The 19,302-nt window shown below is 37.4% G+C and overlaps 1 protein-coding gene across 1 annotated transcript; it reads left to right on the top strand.

Moving 5' to 3' along the window:
- Nucleotides 1–828: 828 nt before the first annotated feature.
- PREPL (prolyl endopeptidase like) lies at nucleotides 829–19,156 on the top strand (the record flags this gene model as incomplete). Its single annotated transcript, XM_080587241.1, is given in 16 exon segments — nucleotides 829–984; nucleotides 987–1,160; nucleotides 3,912–4,112; nucleotides 4,611–4,677; nucleotides 5,304–5,510; nucleotides 6,771–6,894; nucleotides 9,188–9,404; nucleotides 10,535–10,651; nucleotides 11,080–11,265; nucleotides 12,580–12,783; nucleotides 13,522–13,697; nucleotides 15,146–15,362; nucleotides 15,560–15,709; nucleotides 16,681–16,810; nucleotides 17,197–17,279; nucleotides 18,099–19,156. Coding segments are annotated over 16 exon segments (2,457 nt in total). The 3' UTR covers nucleotides 18,147–19,156.
- Between the last annotated feature and the right edge of the window lie 146 nt (nucleotides 19,157–19,302).

The raw sequence follows: 19,302 nt of genomic DNA, 5'->3' as shown, positions 1-19,302 counted from the left end.
GCGGGGATCTGCCGCCGAGCTTCCAGCGGGTGCTAGGACCGGCCGGGCTCCGGGGAGAAGACGCGGGGGGCCATCTTTGTTTAGGGCAGCAGCGTGTGCCCGCTGCCTGTGTCTCCCTAGGGCAGCCCTGCGGGATCTCGAGCGGCGCGGCGCTTCTGCTGCGCTACGCCCGGCTCCTCAGGCGCGCTGCGGGGGCGAGGACACACCTCAGCACGGCTTTCCCGCAGCCTCAGCGCCCTGAGGGTAAAACCCTGAGTGAAACGCGAGCGATACGAGCGCTCCCAGGCTGCCATCAGCGGCTGGCTGAAGCGCGCCCGGCCGCCATCTTGGCTCCGGGCAGTGCCGTGAAGGAGCCGGAGCCATCTTAGCCCGGGGCAGCCCGGCTGCGGCGGAGCGGGGCCGGCCCCGCCGGGACAGGGGTCGCTGCGGGGTGCCACGGCCCGGCCGCCGCCGTCGTGAGGGGCTGGGAGGGTCGGGGCCCGGCCGGGCGGGTAAAGGGGCCGCGGGCTGTGAAATAGGTGGGATATTTCCCCTGTTCTGGCGAGTGGGTTGATTTTTGTAAGGTGCCCTCCTGAGATAAAGTGATTCTGCTGTTACGTGATGCTTCTAAAGTAGAAAAGAGACAACTTCCCGAAAACTTTTTCATTACTTCTTCCTCAGCGTTTAAGTAGCTGCACAGTTACATCTTCCTTTCCCTAGTACAGCTAAACTTCCAGCTGCCTGGACCCACGCTTTGGAGCAGCGTGGCAGGTGAATGTGCAAGCTGAGCTGGGGGTATCAGCTGTTAAGAAACAGCTTCGCTTTTACTCTTCCAGTCTGATTTGCCTCATGAATTGGTCTTTGAAAGATGAAGTTTTACCTTCAGTTTATGTCATGTATGTTTCACGTAGTGCAAGTGATCAGGCGTTTGGGATTTTCGTAAATTTCAGGGTGACTGCCAAGAAAAAGATTTGGACATCATGTGTTGGACCGCAAAATCTTTTATCCGAGGGCTGAGCTTCAGTGTCAAATACTGCTCTAAGGACAACCATCTTCAAACAATATGTCTCTATAGTAAATTAAAACCAAAAAAATGCCACATCCTGGACTGGTCAGGAAGCACACGCAACAGCACTGTGCCACCCGGAAGCAGCCTGCCATGGAGATTCTTTTCCTGCAAGGTATGAAGTTTACGTACAACCTTAATGTCAACAACCATCTTGATGCATCTGTTAAGGAAGCCAACCACAGTTTTCAAAAGTCAAGGAAATATGTTCTTCCTAAAGGGTTTGAAGCAGAAGAATAAATACTAGGATTTCACTTGTGTTGAAAGGCACATGCTTCTGCTCAACTTCCTGTACTGTTTTGATGTCAAGTTACATTTGGGTTGATTTTCCTGCTGTAGTAATTTGTAAAATAATAAAGAAAGGATCTTCGAGAAAGATTCAATTGAAGTGTCAGGAGGGAGAGATCAGCTAGTATAGAGACAGTGTCCAAACTCGTGACACTAAGCCTAACCATGAGCTGGCTCAGAAAAACATGGCCTTTTGTATGCTCATCAGTAAATCACAGTTTATACCATATTATAATATTAAAATATAATAATAACTTCTCACAATAATGTTCACAGTTGAAAAACTGTACTTTTAAAAGCACTTGGTTTTCTTTCTCTAAATAAATATTGTATAATTCAGTGGTAATGTATCACACAGAGTCATAAAATGGGCTGAAATAATTTCAGATCTTCTGCTCCTGTGTTTCTAATGAAGAATTTTCTAACAGTATTAGAAAAATAAGTTTACTGCAGTATGTCCACCAGTAAACTGATTTACACGCGTAGCACATAAATGCCATTTTAAAAGACTGTTGCATTGGTTTATCTTAGACATACTTTCAGATGGAAGTGTAGTTGTTCTAAAATTGTTTCAAGTTAACAATGTTTCTTCAAAGTTGACCCAAAGATCATGTTAGAAGTATTTGTTTTAACCCTCTTATTTTTAACCATAATGTAACATGTTGCTATGTCTGTGTCATCAGTATATACTAATGTTTCAAGGAACATCCTAGAAGTCTTGCTGGATGAGAAGCTGTGGTTTTGTTTATTCATTGGCAAATGCTGGTCTGCAACACTTTCCAGGAGACAAACAGGTGGCCCTCACATGAAGGCCTGTTTTGCCTGTTTTTTGAAAAGCCTGTTTGCTTTGGAGCAAATGCTTGCAAACAATTTGTCACTGAGATCCCCTGCTAACCTCAGAAATCTCCCTAGATGCTCTTCTAGATGTTACCCAGGTGTACTGTAATTCCTCTGATATATACCTATACTGCTGCCACTAGCTCTATATACTATTTCCAAATAAATATAACAGAAACTGTTCAAAGCAAAGGGAATCATCGCAAGATTCATAAAAGACACCTATGGAACTTGCCAAAAGGAGTTGTGGAGACTAAAATTTTACATATGTCCAAGCGGACATTAAATATGAACTTGAAAGAGACTGTTAAAAATATTTTTAAATATCTAGAAACCACATTCAGCTCAGGAGATTCCTGAGCTAACATAGTTGAAGGCTGAAGGAATAGCTGTTGGGAAATATCATCTGTGATGATATTTGTGATGTGACCCATCCTTACTCTTCCCTAAGTTAGTTTTTGTGCCCATTATGGGAGTTTGTTTGCAGCTGTTTTGGGAGATGGGGTTTCTTTCAGGGATTGCCTTTCTCAAAATATTTTTTTTTTTTTACTTACAGGGAGAGGGTGGTACAACTAACACATCCTGATATTTCTTTACCTTAGCTAATTACAGAGTTCCCCTAGAGCTTTTTTAAGATCTTTTGTGGTTTGTTTGACCTGTGCTTCTGATTTGATATGCTAGGCCAGGGGGACTGTTGGTCTGAACCGGTAGTGAACACTCATGCTCTCATGAATGATGCAGTTTATGTCCATAGGCAGTTTAGTAATTGAAGTAGACATACAGCCTTTGAAAGGAGAAGGAGCTGCTGCTAATGTTCACATTTCAGATCTCAACCATTTGTGAGGACAAACCAGAAAAAAGCCAACAGTTCTTGCTGCAAAATAAGGATGGGTTATAAGTGTGTACAGCTTTGTAAGTTTAGAAACATATTACATAGAAAGCTATAAAATGCTACTTTGTGTGATCTATGCAGTGTTGCATACTGTAATACATATTAAGCATAGTTTGATCAAATGACATTTTACAGTAAGCAAAAAGAATTAGCATTGTTCTAGCAATTTTAACACAATTTTTATGTTTTTACAGAAGACAACTTTGTTGGCAATGAAGTAGCAGAATATAGCAGCTCATGGATTGTGCAAAACCAGATCCATGAGCTTATTCCTGATAAAAATTGTTGCAGAACCCTTATCAGTTCACTGCTTCATTTTACTCTGCTCCTTATGAACATTTAGACTACCCCTTTAGAGGTGAAGAAAGAACCTGAACGAGCTGCTAGGACTCCTGGCTACAGGGATAGGCAGCACTGTTATGTAGAAAAGGAAATAAGAAATAATACGTTAAGAAAGGAAAAAGATGAAAAAAAAAAAAAACACTTCTGAAGAAGAAAAAAATGATAGAATTCAGTAAAGATAACGAAAAACTAGTTTTAGAACAAAACCAAACATACTTACATATAATCAGTTAAGAATATACATTAAAGTACCCTAAATTTGAAGAGGAAACCTCAGTAAATGTGTTAAGTAGAGTACATTTAGAACGCCTCCCTAAAAGATCCGAAAGAATTGAAAGAATCCTTCCAACTGTGGTTGTTCTTTTTATTTTTAATGGCTTGTACTATTGTAATAATGCAAAGTTGGTTTGTGGATCTGTAGTTCAGGAAAGATCATTATTGCCTGAGTGTATTCATATTGGAGTACAGATTGCTGGCTTATAGCCATTGTTTCCTTTCCTTATTTAGCAGGAAGGGACAGAAATCCCTTGCAAAAGAAAAAAAATAGCATCTATAACAACACCGGAGCTTTTGTACAAGGATCTTCTGAAGTCAGAGCAGAAAAACTGGAATGAAATTTCAGGAAGATACAAAGCTATGGCAGAAAGAATTAAGAAAAAAATAGAGGAATTGCACAACAAGTATACACTCAGTTCGGGAAGCCCACGGGTAAGTGGCAAAAAATACAAACATTTTCCGTCGTTGAGTACAAATAGCAGTGAAGCCATTCATGTTATAAAATGCTATTTCACTGGTTGTGGTGGTAATTTTAACTATTGAATAGTTGTGGATAGTAACAGCATGTGTTTAGAACAGCTTGTCATGTTATGATAATGTATTTGACCTTAATTTCACCATAGTCAAAGACAAATAAAGGTTCAACAACGATCTGATATTTGATAAAGAATATAAGACATTGTAAGTTAGGAGAGCAGGTACAGGTCATCGTAGCCGTTGATTAAATTTAGAGCACATTTAGGTAGCTTAAGTACACTAACTTTGAAAGAACCTTTCTGATGCATGTAATTCCTTCTTTCCCCTCTTTCATGTTCTGTGCTGTGTTCTTTTATTTACATACAATTGTGCTGTACAGAACACTTAATATAGGTTTTCTAAGGAGATAATCTGGCTGTTGGACTTGAAACAAGTTTGTTTTGCATTGAACAGATTAAGGTTGGAGAGAGTGTGTACTTTGAGGAGAATGGATGCATATTTCTTTCAAAAGCAGATGATGGTAAGGAATTTCTCTTCCTAGCATGGTACAACTGTTAAAATAATGGTGCATGTATCATCAGTGTACTTTTCTTATATTAAGGCTTAATTGCTCTTTAAAAAAAATCTAAAATTATTTTATAACATTCTTTAACAATTGATCAATAATTCTAAAATCCTGATTCTGAAAAGGTGACATGAAAAGAGTAAGGAAATAACAATAAACTGAAACTGAGGCAAGTTTCTAGAAAGGAAAGAGAAAAACCACTTCTTCTCGGAGTCCTAATTTAAATTTTTAAAAAAGGCCTATTTTGTTTCAGAGAGGATGAAAAAAAAATTACTGATTATATTTAGTAAAACCACCTGTACTATAGGTATCTGAACTTTAAAATTTAATACATTTGCCAGATGCCAGTATCAGTACTTTTCAAATATTTGTAATACCAACAACACTTTGGGGAAGGGGAGGAGGGCAGTACTTATTTTGTTTTTAAAAACTGCATTTGCAGGTGTCTCACAAAAGAGATACTTGGTTCCAGTAGTATGCTTGTGAATACTGTAAGCAGACTTATTAAACATAGGTATCAACAAATACTGTTCATTTTAACATGCCTTAATTAAAGGATTTTTTTATTTTTTTTAATGTAGTAGATGAAGGAAAAGTTCACATTTTATTCAGTGCTGAAGATCTTGGCTTTTATGATGCCTTTATTCAACGGATCAGAATTTCGCCAGACCAGAGATACATGGCTACCAGCTTAAAAAGTGAAAATTCTGAAGAGGCAACCTGTGTTGTTATGAAACTTGGTGATTTCCCTGTCGTGGAAAAAGTCATTCCAAATGTATTTAGTTTTGGTAAGCTGTATTTATAAATATCCTGTAGATCACACCAACTTTCAAGCATTTTTCTTAGTCTACATATAATAGGAGTAGTGCTTTAAAAAAGTAAGGAAGTAACATTTTTAGATTTAATCCTTACAGCTGTTGAAGTATTTCTTATTTGAGAGATGTGTTCCTCCACACTGCAAAATTACAAGTTACTCGATATGAGTGACTCCTTTCATGATGCAAGTTTTCCTTCTTTAGAGAAGCAAGCATTTATACGTTTGAACACTCATGCACATCATTCTTTTTATTGAATTCAGTATGCTTCTTTAAAAATTTACTGACATAACTGCAATATAAGGATCTTTTTGGGAAATGTAGGTATTGAACTGAAATAACTGATAGCTGTAAGCACTTAGCTTTAAAGTATGCAAATGCTAAGTACTACTAAGTGTTGGCTGGAATTTCAGGCAGACTCTAGGATGCAGGTCACCATTCAGAGCCCAATGAATTCAGTTAGGGCTTGGTCAACTCTTTCAGCATAGGTGAGAGAGTTTTACATTGCTCTTAAACACATGCAGAGGTAAACCTAAGTGAAAAAGAAATCTTTCCTCTTTTTTTTTTAATAGCATATTGAAGAATGTAGCAAAAAGCGCACAACAGAATGTATACAACGTTCCACAGCTTGTATTTTGGAGTTTGGTAGATGTCATCAAGGATATGTAGTGCAGTAAGCAGTTTGCCTGGCCAGGGCAAGAATTTACCGCTCTAGGTAATTACCACGTATGCAAGCACAGAAAACTAGAGTATTTTTTATCTCAGGAGTATCCATGAGACACACACATCTTCTCTTTTCTCTAAATGCTTTCCCTACAGTCATATGCAGCGGTGCAGAGCTCATATCCTCTATTGTCTTGCTGACTACGTAAATTTGTGCTTCCCTGTGCAGCTTTAAACATCCACATATCTCCTATTTTCCTGTTACACCCACATATCTCCTATTTTCCTGTTACCTCCAGGACCCTGACAGCATCAAGAGCTTCCTCTTCCTGGGCCCTGTTTCTTCGTCCCCTCCCCCCCCCCCCCCCATATGTTATGAGATATGTGGCATTCAAAGAAAACATGGAAAAATCTTTTTGTGGCATACCCCAGCCTCTGGAATGCAGAAATGTTGTCCTCAGTTCCATGTCAGCTGCAACCCACCTTTTTCAGAATGTTCATGGAGCTCTATTTTCTCTCAGTAATAGTATGTACTGTTCCCAATTTGATATGCATTTGTCTTTTTTCCAGAATGGGTTACAAATGATGTTTTGTATTACACAAGTCAGAAGAACCTTAAATGCCAGAATGTGTTTATGACCACTTTCACTAAGCAGAAACATACTGAGCTGGTTTATACAGAACAAGATGCAAGGTAATACCCATCTAAAATAAAATAAGTCCTCTGCATATTCTAGAGTATTTAGTAAGTAAAATACAACTGGTTTGGAGCTGGTTTTTTGCTTCTATACCATGCTTCAAATGGCAGAAGGCATTTTTAAGTTCTGTTCTGCTGTGCCATGTAAGTTCTGTTCAGTAGTGCCGTATACAGTCTGAGAATGTACTTTAGTCTCCTCTTGATATGTGATCAGCAGCGATTTAACTTTTCTCTGTTACCTCATGAGTTCAGCTAAGATTATAAATGTCAAGGTCAGTCTCGGGTCAGGGTGTCCTTTAATGAATGTGTGACAGTTTCATACAGGATAAATCAGACTGGGGGTTTCATTTTGTTTTCTCTGCTATTGATGTCTGATACATCTTTTAAAAAACATAGAAGTTCAGGCTAATCCTTGCTCTGGGTAATGGATGAGCAAAATCATTACAGCGTGCCCAGAGAGAGAACTATTGTTGACTGAATACCCTCTCAATAACCTTTCCTTAAGCAGGGGCTTAGGAAGACAAGAGGGCTCTTGCTGAATTGAGTGCAGAACTAGTTTTTCAGCACGTAGCATTAAAATGACAGATTCGTACAGCATACTATAAATGTTTGTAAGTATTCTTAATTCAAGTAACATATTCAGTAAAGAAATTTCAACTATACATTCATCTGGAAATAAAAATCTGCAATTGAGATAGAGTAAATCAGATCTTTTTATTCCAGCTGTAGTTGTTGCATATTATTTTAAAATCAAGTTGCACTGACTTGACATGTCCCCACAGGGAAGCTGTTGGCATAATTTTGAAGGTCGTAGTCATTACAGTAAATCTACTAGAAACTTACTCTAAAGGTTCATGTGCTAGTGCAGCTCATGACTGAACACACGTGTTTGTGGAGGAGGGCAAGATGGTCTTTTGCACTGCTGCTGAGCAGTTCTGTTCTACATATCACCAACTCTCTTACTTGCAATCAGATATTTTTTGTAGAAGCTGATGTTAGCTTGACTTCCTTAAAAAAAAAAATAAATAAAAGGCTAGATAGGTGCTTCATATGTGATATGAAGGCCAGAGACCTTGGGGAGAACTGTAACCTGCATTTCAGCTTGACTCTCTTGGAGGTAAGGTCAGCAGAGCCGGACTGTTGGAATTTCTACTGAATGCAGTGCCACACTTGCCAAATTTGTGTGGATTACAGAGCCAGGAGGCTGATTCCTTGCAGACTTAAGAATCCCTGCTGTCTCTGTCCTCCTAAAAACATCAAGAGCGTGCAATTAGACAAAACAATTGTACCAAAAAAAAAAAGGAATTTCTCCACCTGCAAATAATTAAAGGCACTGAAAATGCTATCCAAAGCTTCCTTTCTTTCACCATTCAAATATTTTTAAGTCTCGAAGGATCATTATTGCAGTCTTGCATCTGATTTGTATAATGCAGATTACAGTCCTCAACCCTGCAGTTCCTTCATGAAATCTTCTGGAGCTGTGTGTTGGAGGTACTTTGTGTAGAGACATCCCGTCTTAAAGATTCAAAATGACAAAGAAACTCTCAGGTCCCAAGCTGTGACATTTCAATTAATTTGTATGACATATTTAGAAATTTGAATCTGACTTGCAGCCTGAACTTGTTCAATATCCAACCACTGGTTACCATTATTTCCTGTTTCTACATTTTAGAAGCATTTAAAACCAGTAGAGAGTTGCTAAACGGTTCCTATTTTCCAGCTTTATCACTTCAACACTGTCCGTCTTGTCTTATACAGGCCTCTGTGCTTTTTTTTTTTTTTCAAGTTGTCTTCTTGTCTTACTTCGGGGAAAGTTGTATCAGTAACAGGCTTTTTATCAATTTATCTTTATAAAAGCTCTTACTTCGCTGTTCCCACATGATGTCCTTTATTAAAATTAATTTAAATTATGCTTTAGAACTTTCTTTTCTGAAATAAGGTCACTAGCTCAATAGAAATTTCTAGGTTCTGCATGAACTTTAAAGCATATACATCTGTGACCTTCCAATCCATCTGACTGACGCAAAAACGTCGATTAATTTGGGGAATAACTGAACTACTTCCCCGGCAGACTTCAGGTTCCACACACAAAGTTGTTGGGTTTTGAATGCTGAAATAAATGCAGCAGAAGTGGGTTTGGAACCAAGTAGTCTGGAATTTCTCCAGCCTACTTATAGGCATGCCCTTTCTTACCTTGTAGTGGGAAGCCCATGATTCTGGATTAACTGATACGGTTTTTGATTATTAATCAGGCTTAAGCTTTTTTTATTATTATTATTATTGCTTATAGATTTTTTGTGGACATATACTGCACAAAAGATAGGCGTTTTCTCACTATCAACAGCAACAGCAAGACAACCTCAGAAGTTTGGCTGGTTGACTGTAGACATCCTTTTAAGTTACCTGTTCTCGTACAAGCACGAACAAAAGGTGTCATTTACCACATTGAGCACAGAAATGATGAATTGTATATTCTCACTACATATGGAGAACCTGCAGAATATAAGGTAATCTTAACGGATAGTAAGAGTCATAAGATTAAGTCAGATGCCTGTTGCAGATCATAGAAATAGTAAGGCTGGGTTTTAACTCTGTGCTTCACAGTTCACTGAAATAATTCAAGAGAATTACAAAGATCACTGCATGGATTCAAAAACTACAGTACTGTCTGAGTCTTGCCTGTAGCGTGCTGATTTCACTCTTAACTTCTTTGGAAATGTCAAGAAATGAGCATTCTTTACCAGATATTTGCCCTTTATTAAAATTTATCTCAATAACCAAATGATTTGCAGTGCTACTGGACACACTGAAAGCCCTTACAAGATTTGAACTTCCTTTTGCAAATGTATTTAGATACAAATTGTTCCATAAATTTCCTTCTATCCATACCAGTTTTCCTAGTCACATTAAAATGTTTCAAGTGGCAACTTTTCCTTGATAGCTAAGACTATACCACTTACTGAGAGGAAATGCCTTGCTACTCAGGTGGCAGCATCTTGTCCTCCTGTATGTAGTGCACTGCTGGGAAGTGCTGACTACCAGACAGGGAACAGTGACCTTCCATCAACACCATCCAACTTGCCCATTTTTGTGTACCAAATCAAGTATACACATTGTAGTATATAAAAATATATCAAGTATATACATATACTTTTTTTTTTTTTTTAATTTCCCTTTGAACCAAAACCCTTTACTAAAGAAAACAGCTTGCTATGATCCTGTCTTCCCTCTAAAACTTTTAACACCCATGTGACTGGAGGCTGAGCCAGTTCTGTTTATTGGTGGTTTTTTTTTTTTTTTCCTTGTTTAATAAGGTTGGTTTATGCTGGATCAGCTAGTTGAACAAGTTCACCACTTGGGTTTAATAAGTAGTAGTTGTGCCGGTACAAAGCAAGCAGTGGAAACTCATAAGAAGGAGTGGAAAAGGCAGTATTACAGCAGACTGGATTTAGCTTTGTCACCTCCATAGTATAAACCTATTGCTTTGTGAAAGAAAGGTGGACTGGAGCTTTCAGGTGACCTCCCCAAGGACAATTAAAAGACATTTTAAACTTGAAAGGGGTAGGTTTCAGTAGGCATAACTAAGAATAATTAACTGCAGTTATTTTGATTTTTTTTCCATGTATTTAAAGATCAGACTGAACAGAAGCAAAAAAACAAATTCTGCCCTGCCTGCTGTATCTGTGCAGAGCCACTCCTTGCTCCCAAGCTCACTTTCAGCAAACTTTGGAAGGGGAGGCTGGAGAGACATCAGGTATGATAAACAGAGGAAGTGAGAGAACCACAGCAGGAGGAGCTGAAAAACTGAGATTTAAACAGAGAGACTGCCTGCTTAGATGAAAAGGCAGCAGAAGCAACCTTCATGGAAAACCCCTACCCTGCCCTCTCCCTTCCAGCATACTCAAAGTGTCTTAAAGCAACATTGTTCAATTGCAAATGGAGTTGTAAAAAATAATTGTCATCTGTCACACAGATCTCTCTTGCTATCGATATGTATGCAGTTACTGAATAGTTTTTCCATTCTGCCCAGGTAAAACAAATTTTAAACCCTCCAGTTTTAGTCAGGAAAAAAAAAAAACAATCTTTTGTAATTAAAATGTTGCACAAGATCAGCTGTATGTCTGTACGTCTCATAACTCTTACTATATCTTAGTAATGCGAGGTTGTATTTTGTGTTTACAGTTGATGAAGGCACCAGTAGGTTCCAGTGGCATGGAGAACTGGCAGCTAGTTTATGCACTGGAAGAGAAAAGCAAGCTAATAGACTTGGAGATGTTCAGTGATCAATGTATTTTGTTCCTGCAGAATGCTGGTCATCTCTACTTAAATGTGATTTCGTTTGTTTCACATTCAGTTCACTCAATACAGGTAAGTTTTAGCTTCCTCAGGCAACTTGGTCTTTTTCCAGCAGTACTTGATCACAGAATGGTTGAGGTTGGAAGGGACGTCTGCAGATCATCTAGTCCAACCACTAGATCATCTAGTCCAGGGCCACTCGGAGCACATTGCACAGGATCAATTTAATTCTTTCAAATATAAGATCATAAAGCAAAAAAAACCATATAAGATTATAAAGCAAAAGACAACTTTTACTGGGCCTATTTGTGGTTACAGTCATCAGCCCATGCAAGGAAGTAAGCCTGGCCCTCCCTGGGAAGAAAAATCAGAACATTCAGAAGACAAATCTGGTTGCTGGAATAAAAAATGGGAAACCTTGGTATTGCAGTACAATTTACGGGGAATATTTCTTCCTTTCTCTAGTTGTTGCTAAATACTTGCGGAATACAAATATGGTGATTTAATTAAAAACCATGGTTTCTGGAGACCACTTAGATGAAATATTTAATTGATTTGTTTGCCTGAAAAATACTGTCTAAAGAACTTGCAAGTTTATTGCAACAAGCTACCAGTACTGGGTTCTATAAAACTGCTACAGATAAAAGGTTTTCAACAAAGTGTACTTTATGGTCTCTGAAACCTTTCATTTTTGAAAATGGTCTTAGTTAATTTATTTATTCAGAGAGGGTCTGCAGTTACTCTGGAGAACTTTGGTAAGCAGTGGCCTGGCAGAGGGTTTGACTATGTCCCCGCTGCTCTCAAAGAATGAATCTTGATTTCTTTTATTCTTAGTGGAGTTAAAAATCTTAAATACAATAGCAGTAAGTGTCTGAGGGTAAATGTGCCAGGAAAAGGTTTTGTTCTTCACAATGGCTGGCACTAAGAACAAAGTTAAGAGGCAGGGGTTTTCAGTGGCTTAGCATTACTGAGCTAACTCATACAGCAAAAGCCTAACAACTGACATGGACTTGGCTGTGTAACATGGTGAAGTACGACTGGAAATCAGAGGAGAAAGAGGATCTAAAAATTAAAAACAATGCAGAACCATTTCAAAGCATGTTTTAATTTTAAAAAATCTGCACTAATGCTCATTTCAAACTGGATTTTAATTTGGATTTATTTTTCTATTTCATTAACAAACTTCATCCAATGGCCTTAGGTGAAAAGTTTACTGAAGTCTCTCACTTTATGACTATTACTGAATTTAAAAGAAATAAAGATTGTGCTATGTAAAAACTGAAGATAATTAGCTTGCTATTCAAAATCTTTTCCTCCGAAGGACACACTAAGCAGAATTTATAGAAGAAGCGTAAGGGTCTCACTTGAAATGCTGTGTTTTCTCAGCTGCCTGCGTGGGCCTGTGCATTTGAATTGGAATTCCATCCTGAACATACCACCAGCACTTGCTATTTTCAGCTCACCTCCCCAGTACACCCCCCTAAGCGTTTTGCATATTCATTTAAAGAAAATAATCTCATTGAACAAGCTGTGCAAGAGGTACCAATTATTACCAACTGTCACACTATACGTTTACTAGCTAAAAGCAAGGTAAGATTTTCCAGTCCTTTTCCCATTCCCTTTATTCTTCCCTTCCTCCCCACCCTTTTATAGAAAATGCATTTGGCAGGGAATAGAGATTAAAAATGTAAAAGAGCATTTGGTGCTATACTTACTTACCAGTGGGTGTTTTCTTCAGTACTGTAGAGAAGAACAAGAAAGAGTCGTGATAAGATTTTTTCATTGATCTAGGTATGCTAGAGGAGATAACAGTACACGATGAGTCAAGAATCTTAGTACAGTGTAACTTAGACTCCCTAGTTGATGTACGGAATCACGTTCTCTATGATAAATGAGAAAAATATGCCAGCAGTTGAAAAGGACACCCCACAACCATCTACACAGTATAGATCGAGAGAGTTTTAACAGCCTGCGTTTAAAAAATTGGTGATGTTAATAAAGAGTTTGTGCTGCAATAAGTGGTAAACTATTTAGTTAATCATAGATATTCTTGGTGTTAAAGAGGGAAGGAAGACTTGGGTGCTTTGGTAGTTTAAAAACTCCTCAGGTGTTGCACTTAAATGAATTTTATATTCTGCGTCCATAAGCCTACACAGCAGAGGTTCAGTCTCTTGCTTTATTTTTCAAGAGTGCTTTGTACAATTTAAGTGAAAAAAATTACTGTAATCAAAAAAACACATTTTAAAATAAATAATTGAAGTTTTCATTGCCATGTGTCATTGAGATTTCTGAAATGTCCTTTATTGTAAAATACTCCTTCATTTCCAGGATGAAACTTTGGTGCCAATTACAGTTTTTCATAATATGAATTCTAAAGAGCTACACAGGAAACCACTTCTAGTTCATGTATACGGAGCTTATGGCATAGATTTGAACATGAGCTTTAAAGAAGAGAAGCTGTTGTTAATTGAAGAGGGTTGGATATTAGCATATTGCCATGTTAGGTAAGTCAAATATAACATGGAAATAAGATTTTTGTTTGTGGGAAATACAGATATTTCTTGATGTGCAGCTGAAGAGGTAGAGAAGTTTTTTCTCTGCTTAGCTTTATGTAAGTCTTTATGCTTTTTACCTCCATCTCTTTATAATTTTTAAAAGCCCTTTTTAAAAAAAATTGCTCTGGGAAGAAAATACACTTTTACGACAACATACTGTATTCAGGTTACTTAAGTCAACAGTATGATTGTGTATAAGTTCTAATCTTTTTGAAATTTCATTACTTTTTATCTCATCTTCACTCAAAAATATTTGATAACACATTCAAATTGCAGTGATATGTTACTGCCCTCTTTTTCTGTGGGCACTGTGTACTAATATTCAGTGTGTGCCTTCTGAAAACCATTTGCCTTTCTACAGCAACAACTAAACATTTAAGTTGCCTCTGTTCTACTGTTGACTAAATCTTCTGTCTTCAGTTTAACTACAAACAAATTAGTTTTATAAAACCACTATATACAACAGACTTCACATTTTCATTGAGATAATTCAGTAGGTAAAGAAAGGTAATAAAAATAGCACTTTAAGGAGGGGAAGAAAGGGGGAGAATGAACACATGTTGGAAATAACAGTTCCAAAACAAATTCAGCAAACAAATATATTCAGCATTGTGCAGTTCTTCCTCCCTGTAAGTATCCCTGTATCTTACAGTGCAAGCCAATCCCAGAGAGTACCAAAGATGAAGAATTTTGTCAGACTAATCAGTTGATTGATTTTAAGCTTGAAACCTGAATAAGGAAATTTTAGGCAGCTTAGAACTAAATTTGTGGTAGTATGTAAAGGAATACAAGTAAATTTAGTTTAAAAAAATCTTTGAGTATTAAGAAAAAAACACACCAGTTCCTGTAGTATTTGAAATTCACAGAAAGAAAAACTTACTAACAGTCTCAAATTTTAAGCTGCACAAAAGAAATCCTGAGGATCTTGGCACGGAGCTAGGAAATAATATTCTTTCACTCTTGTTAATAAATTTAGTGATAGCGATATAAGAAAGTAAAATATTTTAGTTATTTTAATAATTTCCTGTATAAAAAGATAATATCAGTATTTGATTTTGTACTGGTGTCCTGGTTCCAGTTAGGACAGAGTTAAGTAGCTCATACTTTGACAATGACATTTCCTAAAATGCTTTTTTCTGCAAGTTCTAGGACACGAGCACAAGGACATAGAACACCCTTATGCTGTTCCATTTTCACGAATCATGCAAGGATTTTTTTTGTTTGCATGTTGTGTATTCTAGCCATAAGGGAGGATAAAGACAGGAACACAGAAAAGTTAATTGGAAAGGCAAACTATGTTTTTGCGATTCTGTGGCTGCTGCTGTCCTTTATTATATGAAGTTTTGCTCTGTAGTCTTTTCCAAAGAAACTCCAACTTGAATTATTTTAAATTTCAGGGGTGGAGGAGAGCTAGGCCATAGCTGGCACAAAGATGGATGTCAGCATAACAAACACAAAGGTCTCCATGACCTTAAGGCTTGCATCATGCTGCTGCACGAACTAGGATTTTCTCAGCCAAAATACACAGCACTAGCAGCTGCCAGTGCTGGAGGAGTTCTTGCAGGAGCCCTGTGCAACAGCGATCCAGAACTTATCAGAGCCATGGTTTTACAGGTAAGGTACTGTACTGCAGACATCTTACTCGTTATGATGTTAAACAAAAATACCAAACAAAAAAACAGCTTGTTTTAAGAAAACTTTCAGAATTCAAAAGATTCCAAATCACATTCCTCATTTGAAAAAGCCTTGACTTTTGAGCATTTGAGGTCCTGTGTCCTGTTTGCCAACTTTTTTTTTATTTATTTTTTAAGGCTCCTTTCGTAGATGTTCTAAATACAATGATGAAAACTCATCTCCCACTGACAATTGAAGAACAAGAAGAATGGGGAAATCCATTAGTAGATGAAAAATGTATGAAGTATATCAAAAGCTACTGTCCTTACCACAATATTAAGCCACAGGTAAAGCTGCCCTTTCTGTGTGGAATACTACAGGAATAAACATGTAGCACTTGATAGGAAAATAATAGAGAACAGATAACTGGAATTAAAAAAAAAACAACAAAGTTTTACCCTTTCAAAGCTTTCTATCCCAGCATTTTAAAACTTAGCTGCTTCTTTATGTTAAAATGAACCATTAATATAAATATAAGCTATTTCAGTAATAATCTTCACAATATTTGAGTCAGAGAGACTACTGGCATTAACCAAATGCATTCCACTAAATAACAAATTTCAAAAGCTGTTTTTGTTATAGGACTGCCACATACTCTATCGCCTAACAAACCTCAACATGTAAAACATGTTCTTCCTTTCTGGGGGGGTTCTGCTGTTTTATGCATTTTCCACACTTAGCTAGAGCAGAAAGGAGGTATTTTCCACTAATTAAATATCTTTCAGAGGCAAACAGTGAAATGGAAAATGAGCTATTGCTTTGACATGGTTATGTCAGAGGAAATCTTTGTTTGAGGAAGTGCTACCTGTGTTACATAGCTTCATAAAAAATCTTGCTAAATAAAAAGAACTTAAAGTGTAAAAAGAGTTTGCAAAAGTAAGTCTCTACTACTTCTGTTTAAGGTGTACCATTCCATGATTATTTGGGGGGGGGGGAAGGGAGTGGAAGCGGGGAAAGGTTGGGTGGTAATCATCAGCAAGCAGTCACATGTCAGACCTTTAACAGCATAGAGACAACGTTTTTGATTACCTTTTGCAGGCAGATGATCCCCTAATATTAATTTGTCATTTGTCAGACCAAAATACTTTTTCCATTTACTGATAAAAATAAAATGTTTTTTCAACTACAGGCAATTATGTAATAGATACATTTTAGATGAACCATAACAAGTAGTACAGTAAGATATATGGAGAAAAACCTGCTCACTCGGTTGAATAGAAAATCAATTGTTATGTATCTAACCTTGTTTTTTTTTAAGCAGTATTATCCTTCAGTTTTTATAACGGCATATGAAAACGATCAGCGAATACCACTAACAGGAATTCTACGGTATGTTCAGAAACTTCGGAAGGCTGCACTAAATCATGCTGGCAGAACAAAAAAGAAAGGTAAAATATTACAGATACATGGACTTAACTAAAGCGGAATATTAGTAGTCATGTAATTAAATATTATAGATTGACTCCTCCTTAAATTAATTAATATGTACAATGTATCACCAGTATCCATCTTTGCTCAGAAAGAGAAAGTACATCTTTCCAAAGAGAGACAGAACATACACACTAAATATATAAACATTTTTCAAATACTTAGTTAACATAAATATAGTTCATCCAGCAAGCCCCTAAATGATCCTTTTTTCCCCTTTAAAGAATAACAGAAATAGTTTCAGAACAGAAGGAAGAATGACGTTTTATCCCTAAACAACTCACATCCCCCACTTACCTTTCCTTGTTCATTCAATGTCAAGTGATTGCTGGCTTCATTGTTCCAGGAAATTGGATCCCTAATATCATCTTAGACATCCAGGCAAATGGCAGTCATTGTGACTCATCTTGGGAGGATTCACTAAATGAGGTATGTTCCCTTTATTGTACGCATCCATAACAGTGTGGAGATTTTCCTCAGTTAATACTTCAGCCTCAGTAGTTCATGCAGTCATTGAATGTATGTTTGAAGTATTAAAAGAAAAAAATGCTGGAATTAAGGCTGCTCTTGAGTATTTACAGAAAAGAATCAACAACAGAGCAAAATTATTGAACCTCATTGTGCCTTAAACTTCAAAGTAGTGTTAAAATCCCACTGTAATATGCCAGGAGCTTTGAATGAAAGGTTCTAAGTTGTGCAAAACATTTTTCCAGCATGAGAAGTCTTGCACTATACAGTATAAAGAGCTTAATTTTGTCATGCTGTTTTTTTTATTTACTTACATATTCCTCATGACTAAAATATATGATATATGATAATATATAATATGATAATATTGATAAAATATGATATGATAAAATGATAATATATGGTTTGATCTTTATATTTTGGAATGCATGATCTGTACAGTCAAAGGAAGCTACTACAATTAGGTTTCAAGGTTTTGCACTTCCTGCAAGTGTGTATGCTAAAAGCAACAGACTGCCAAGACCTGCTGCATTGTTACTGGTGTCTCAGACTATCACAAATTTTATTGCTGTTAATTTTCACAAATCCTAGCAAGTGTTAGTTATTGTGGCAGTTATTCCCAAAATGAAGTTTTGGAGTAAAAGCCTTATTTTGTTTCAGGGCAAGGTTTTGCTTAGCATCAGTATAGGAAAGGAAGATTGGAATAGCTGTACAACAACCTGAAGCTTTATAGCATGAAGAGTTTTATTATTTTATAATAAAATATTTTCCTTGCTTTAGGTTGCAAGACAGCTTGCTTTTCTGAAAAAAGAACTTGAGGATGTGTGATTTGCCTCCAACATTACATCAAGTCCTGCAAATAGCTGATAAGCACATCAACTACCTGAAGAAGTTTGTGTCAGATTTTTATTTATATGAAAATGAACACCTTCTCCAGATGGATCCCTGCTCTATGAGCATAAGCAGACCAGAAATTCAAAGGCAAAGTTGGGCGTGACACTGCTTTATAAACATATAAACTCGGCTAAATTTCTCCAAATGACACAGAAGTGCCTGCTTTCTTGTACAGTTCTGTTCATAAGCAAAGCGTACAGCACTATACAAGTGGAGCAGTAGTGCAAAACAGCTTGTGCTGAAAGCCTAAGGTATGAAGACATCCACTTTTTATGGGCAGCCTTTCCAGTCTAAGACCTCTCTTCCACGACCAAATTTTACACAAGTAATTCTCCCACACAGTTGTATTTGATCAAAAAGTCTCAATAAGTTCTTCTAATACTATAGGTAATGATGATTATTGCCCTTCCCAGCTACACAGCAGCCAGAGAGTCCTGATCATATAATATAGTGGGTGCACATAGACTACAAAGAAAAAACGGACTCTCAAGAACAGGGATTTAGAAGTAGCAGAACTCTTTCAGCTGAGTAGATCTGAAATTTTGCAATGGCCTTAACTAGCATGGTAAAGGAGGTGCCAAAGTCCTTCCAGAAGACAACACAAATGAACACCCCAGAAGGAGAGGCCAGAGTCTCTCCAGAGGAGAGAACAGAAAGAATGCTCCCATTGGAGCAGCTTGATGCATAGCTTTCATAATTTCTAAGCAAGGCAGTCTTGCACAAGAGTGCTACTCATTGTTTGGTAAGACAGATGCATTGTACATTTTCAGAGCTATTAAGAGCTGAGAGAAGAGGGGAAGAGGTAAACCACCAGAACATTATATACTACTAACCTATCTTGCTTTTACCTGTTTCAACAAATACAGAGCCATCCCTGTGTAAAGCTCATTCTAAAGCTACAGATGTAAAAATAAATAAATAAAAATGTCAACTGCCACAGGCTCCAGATTCTCAAGAGTGCTTCACTACCAGCAACTGTAAGGGGCAGCACCCAGGAAGCTGTTCCCATTCTTCACACATACTTAAACAGGATAGTCTTTTAGGGCATTTACTTCTCTCCACAGACCCAATGGGGGTGTCTAAATAGCTA

Source organism: Anser brachyrhynchus (genome assembly GCF_964034855.1).
Source record: "Anser brachyrhynchus genome assembly, chromosome: 3".
In the NCBI taxonomy this organism is placed as follows: domain Eukaryota; kingdom Metazoa; phylum Chordata; class Aves; order Anseriformes; family Anatidae; genus Anser; species Anser brachyrhynchus.
The sequence above is the reverse complement of the archived record's forward strand: the minus strand, read 5'-3'. Positions and strand labels throughout refer to the sequence as shown.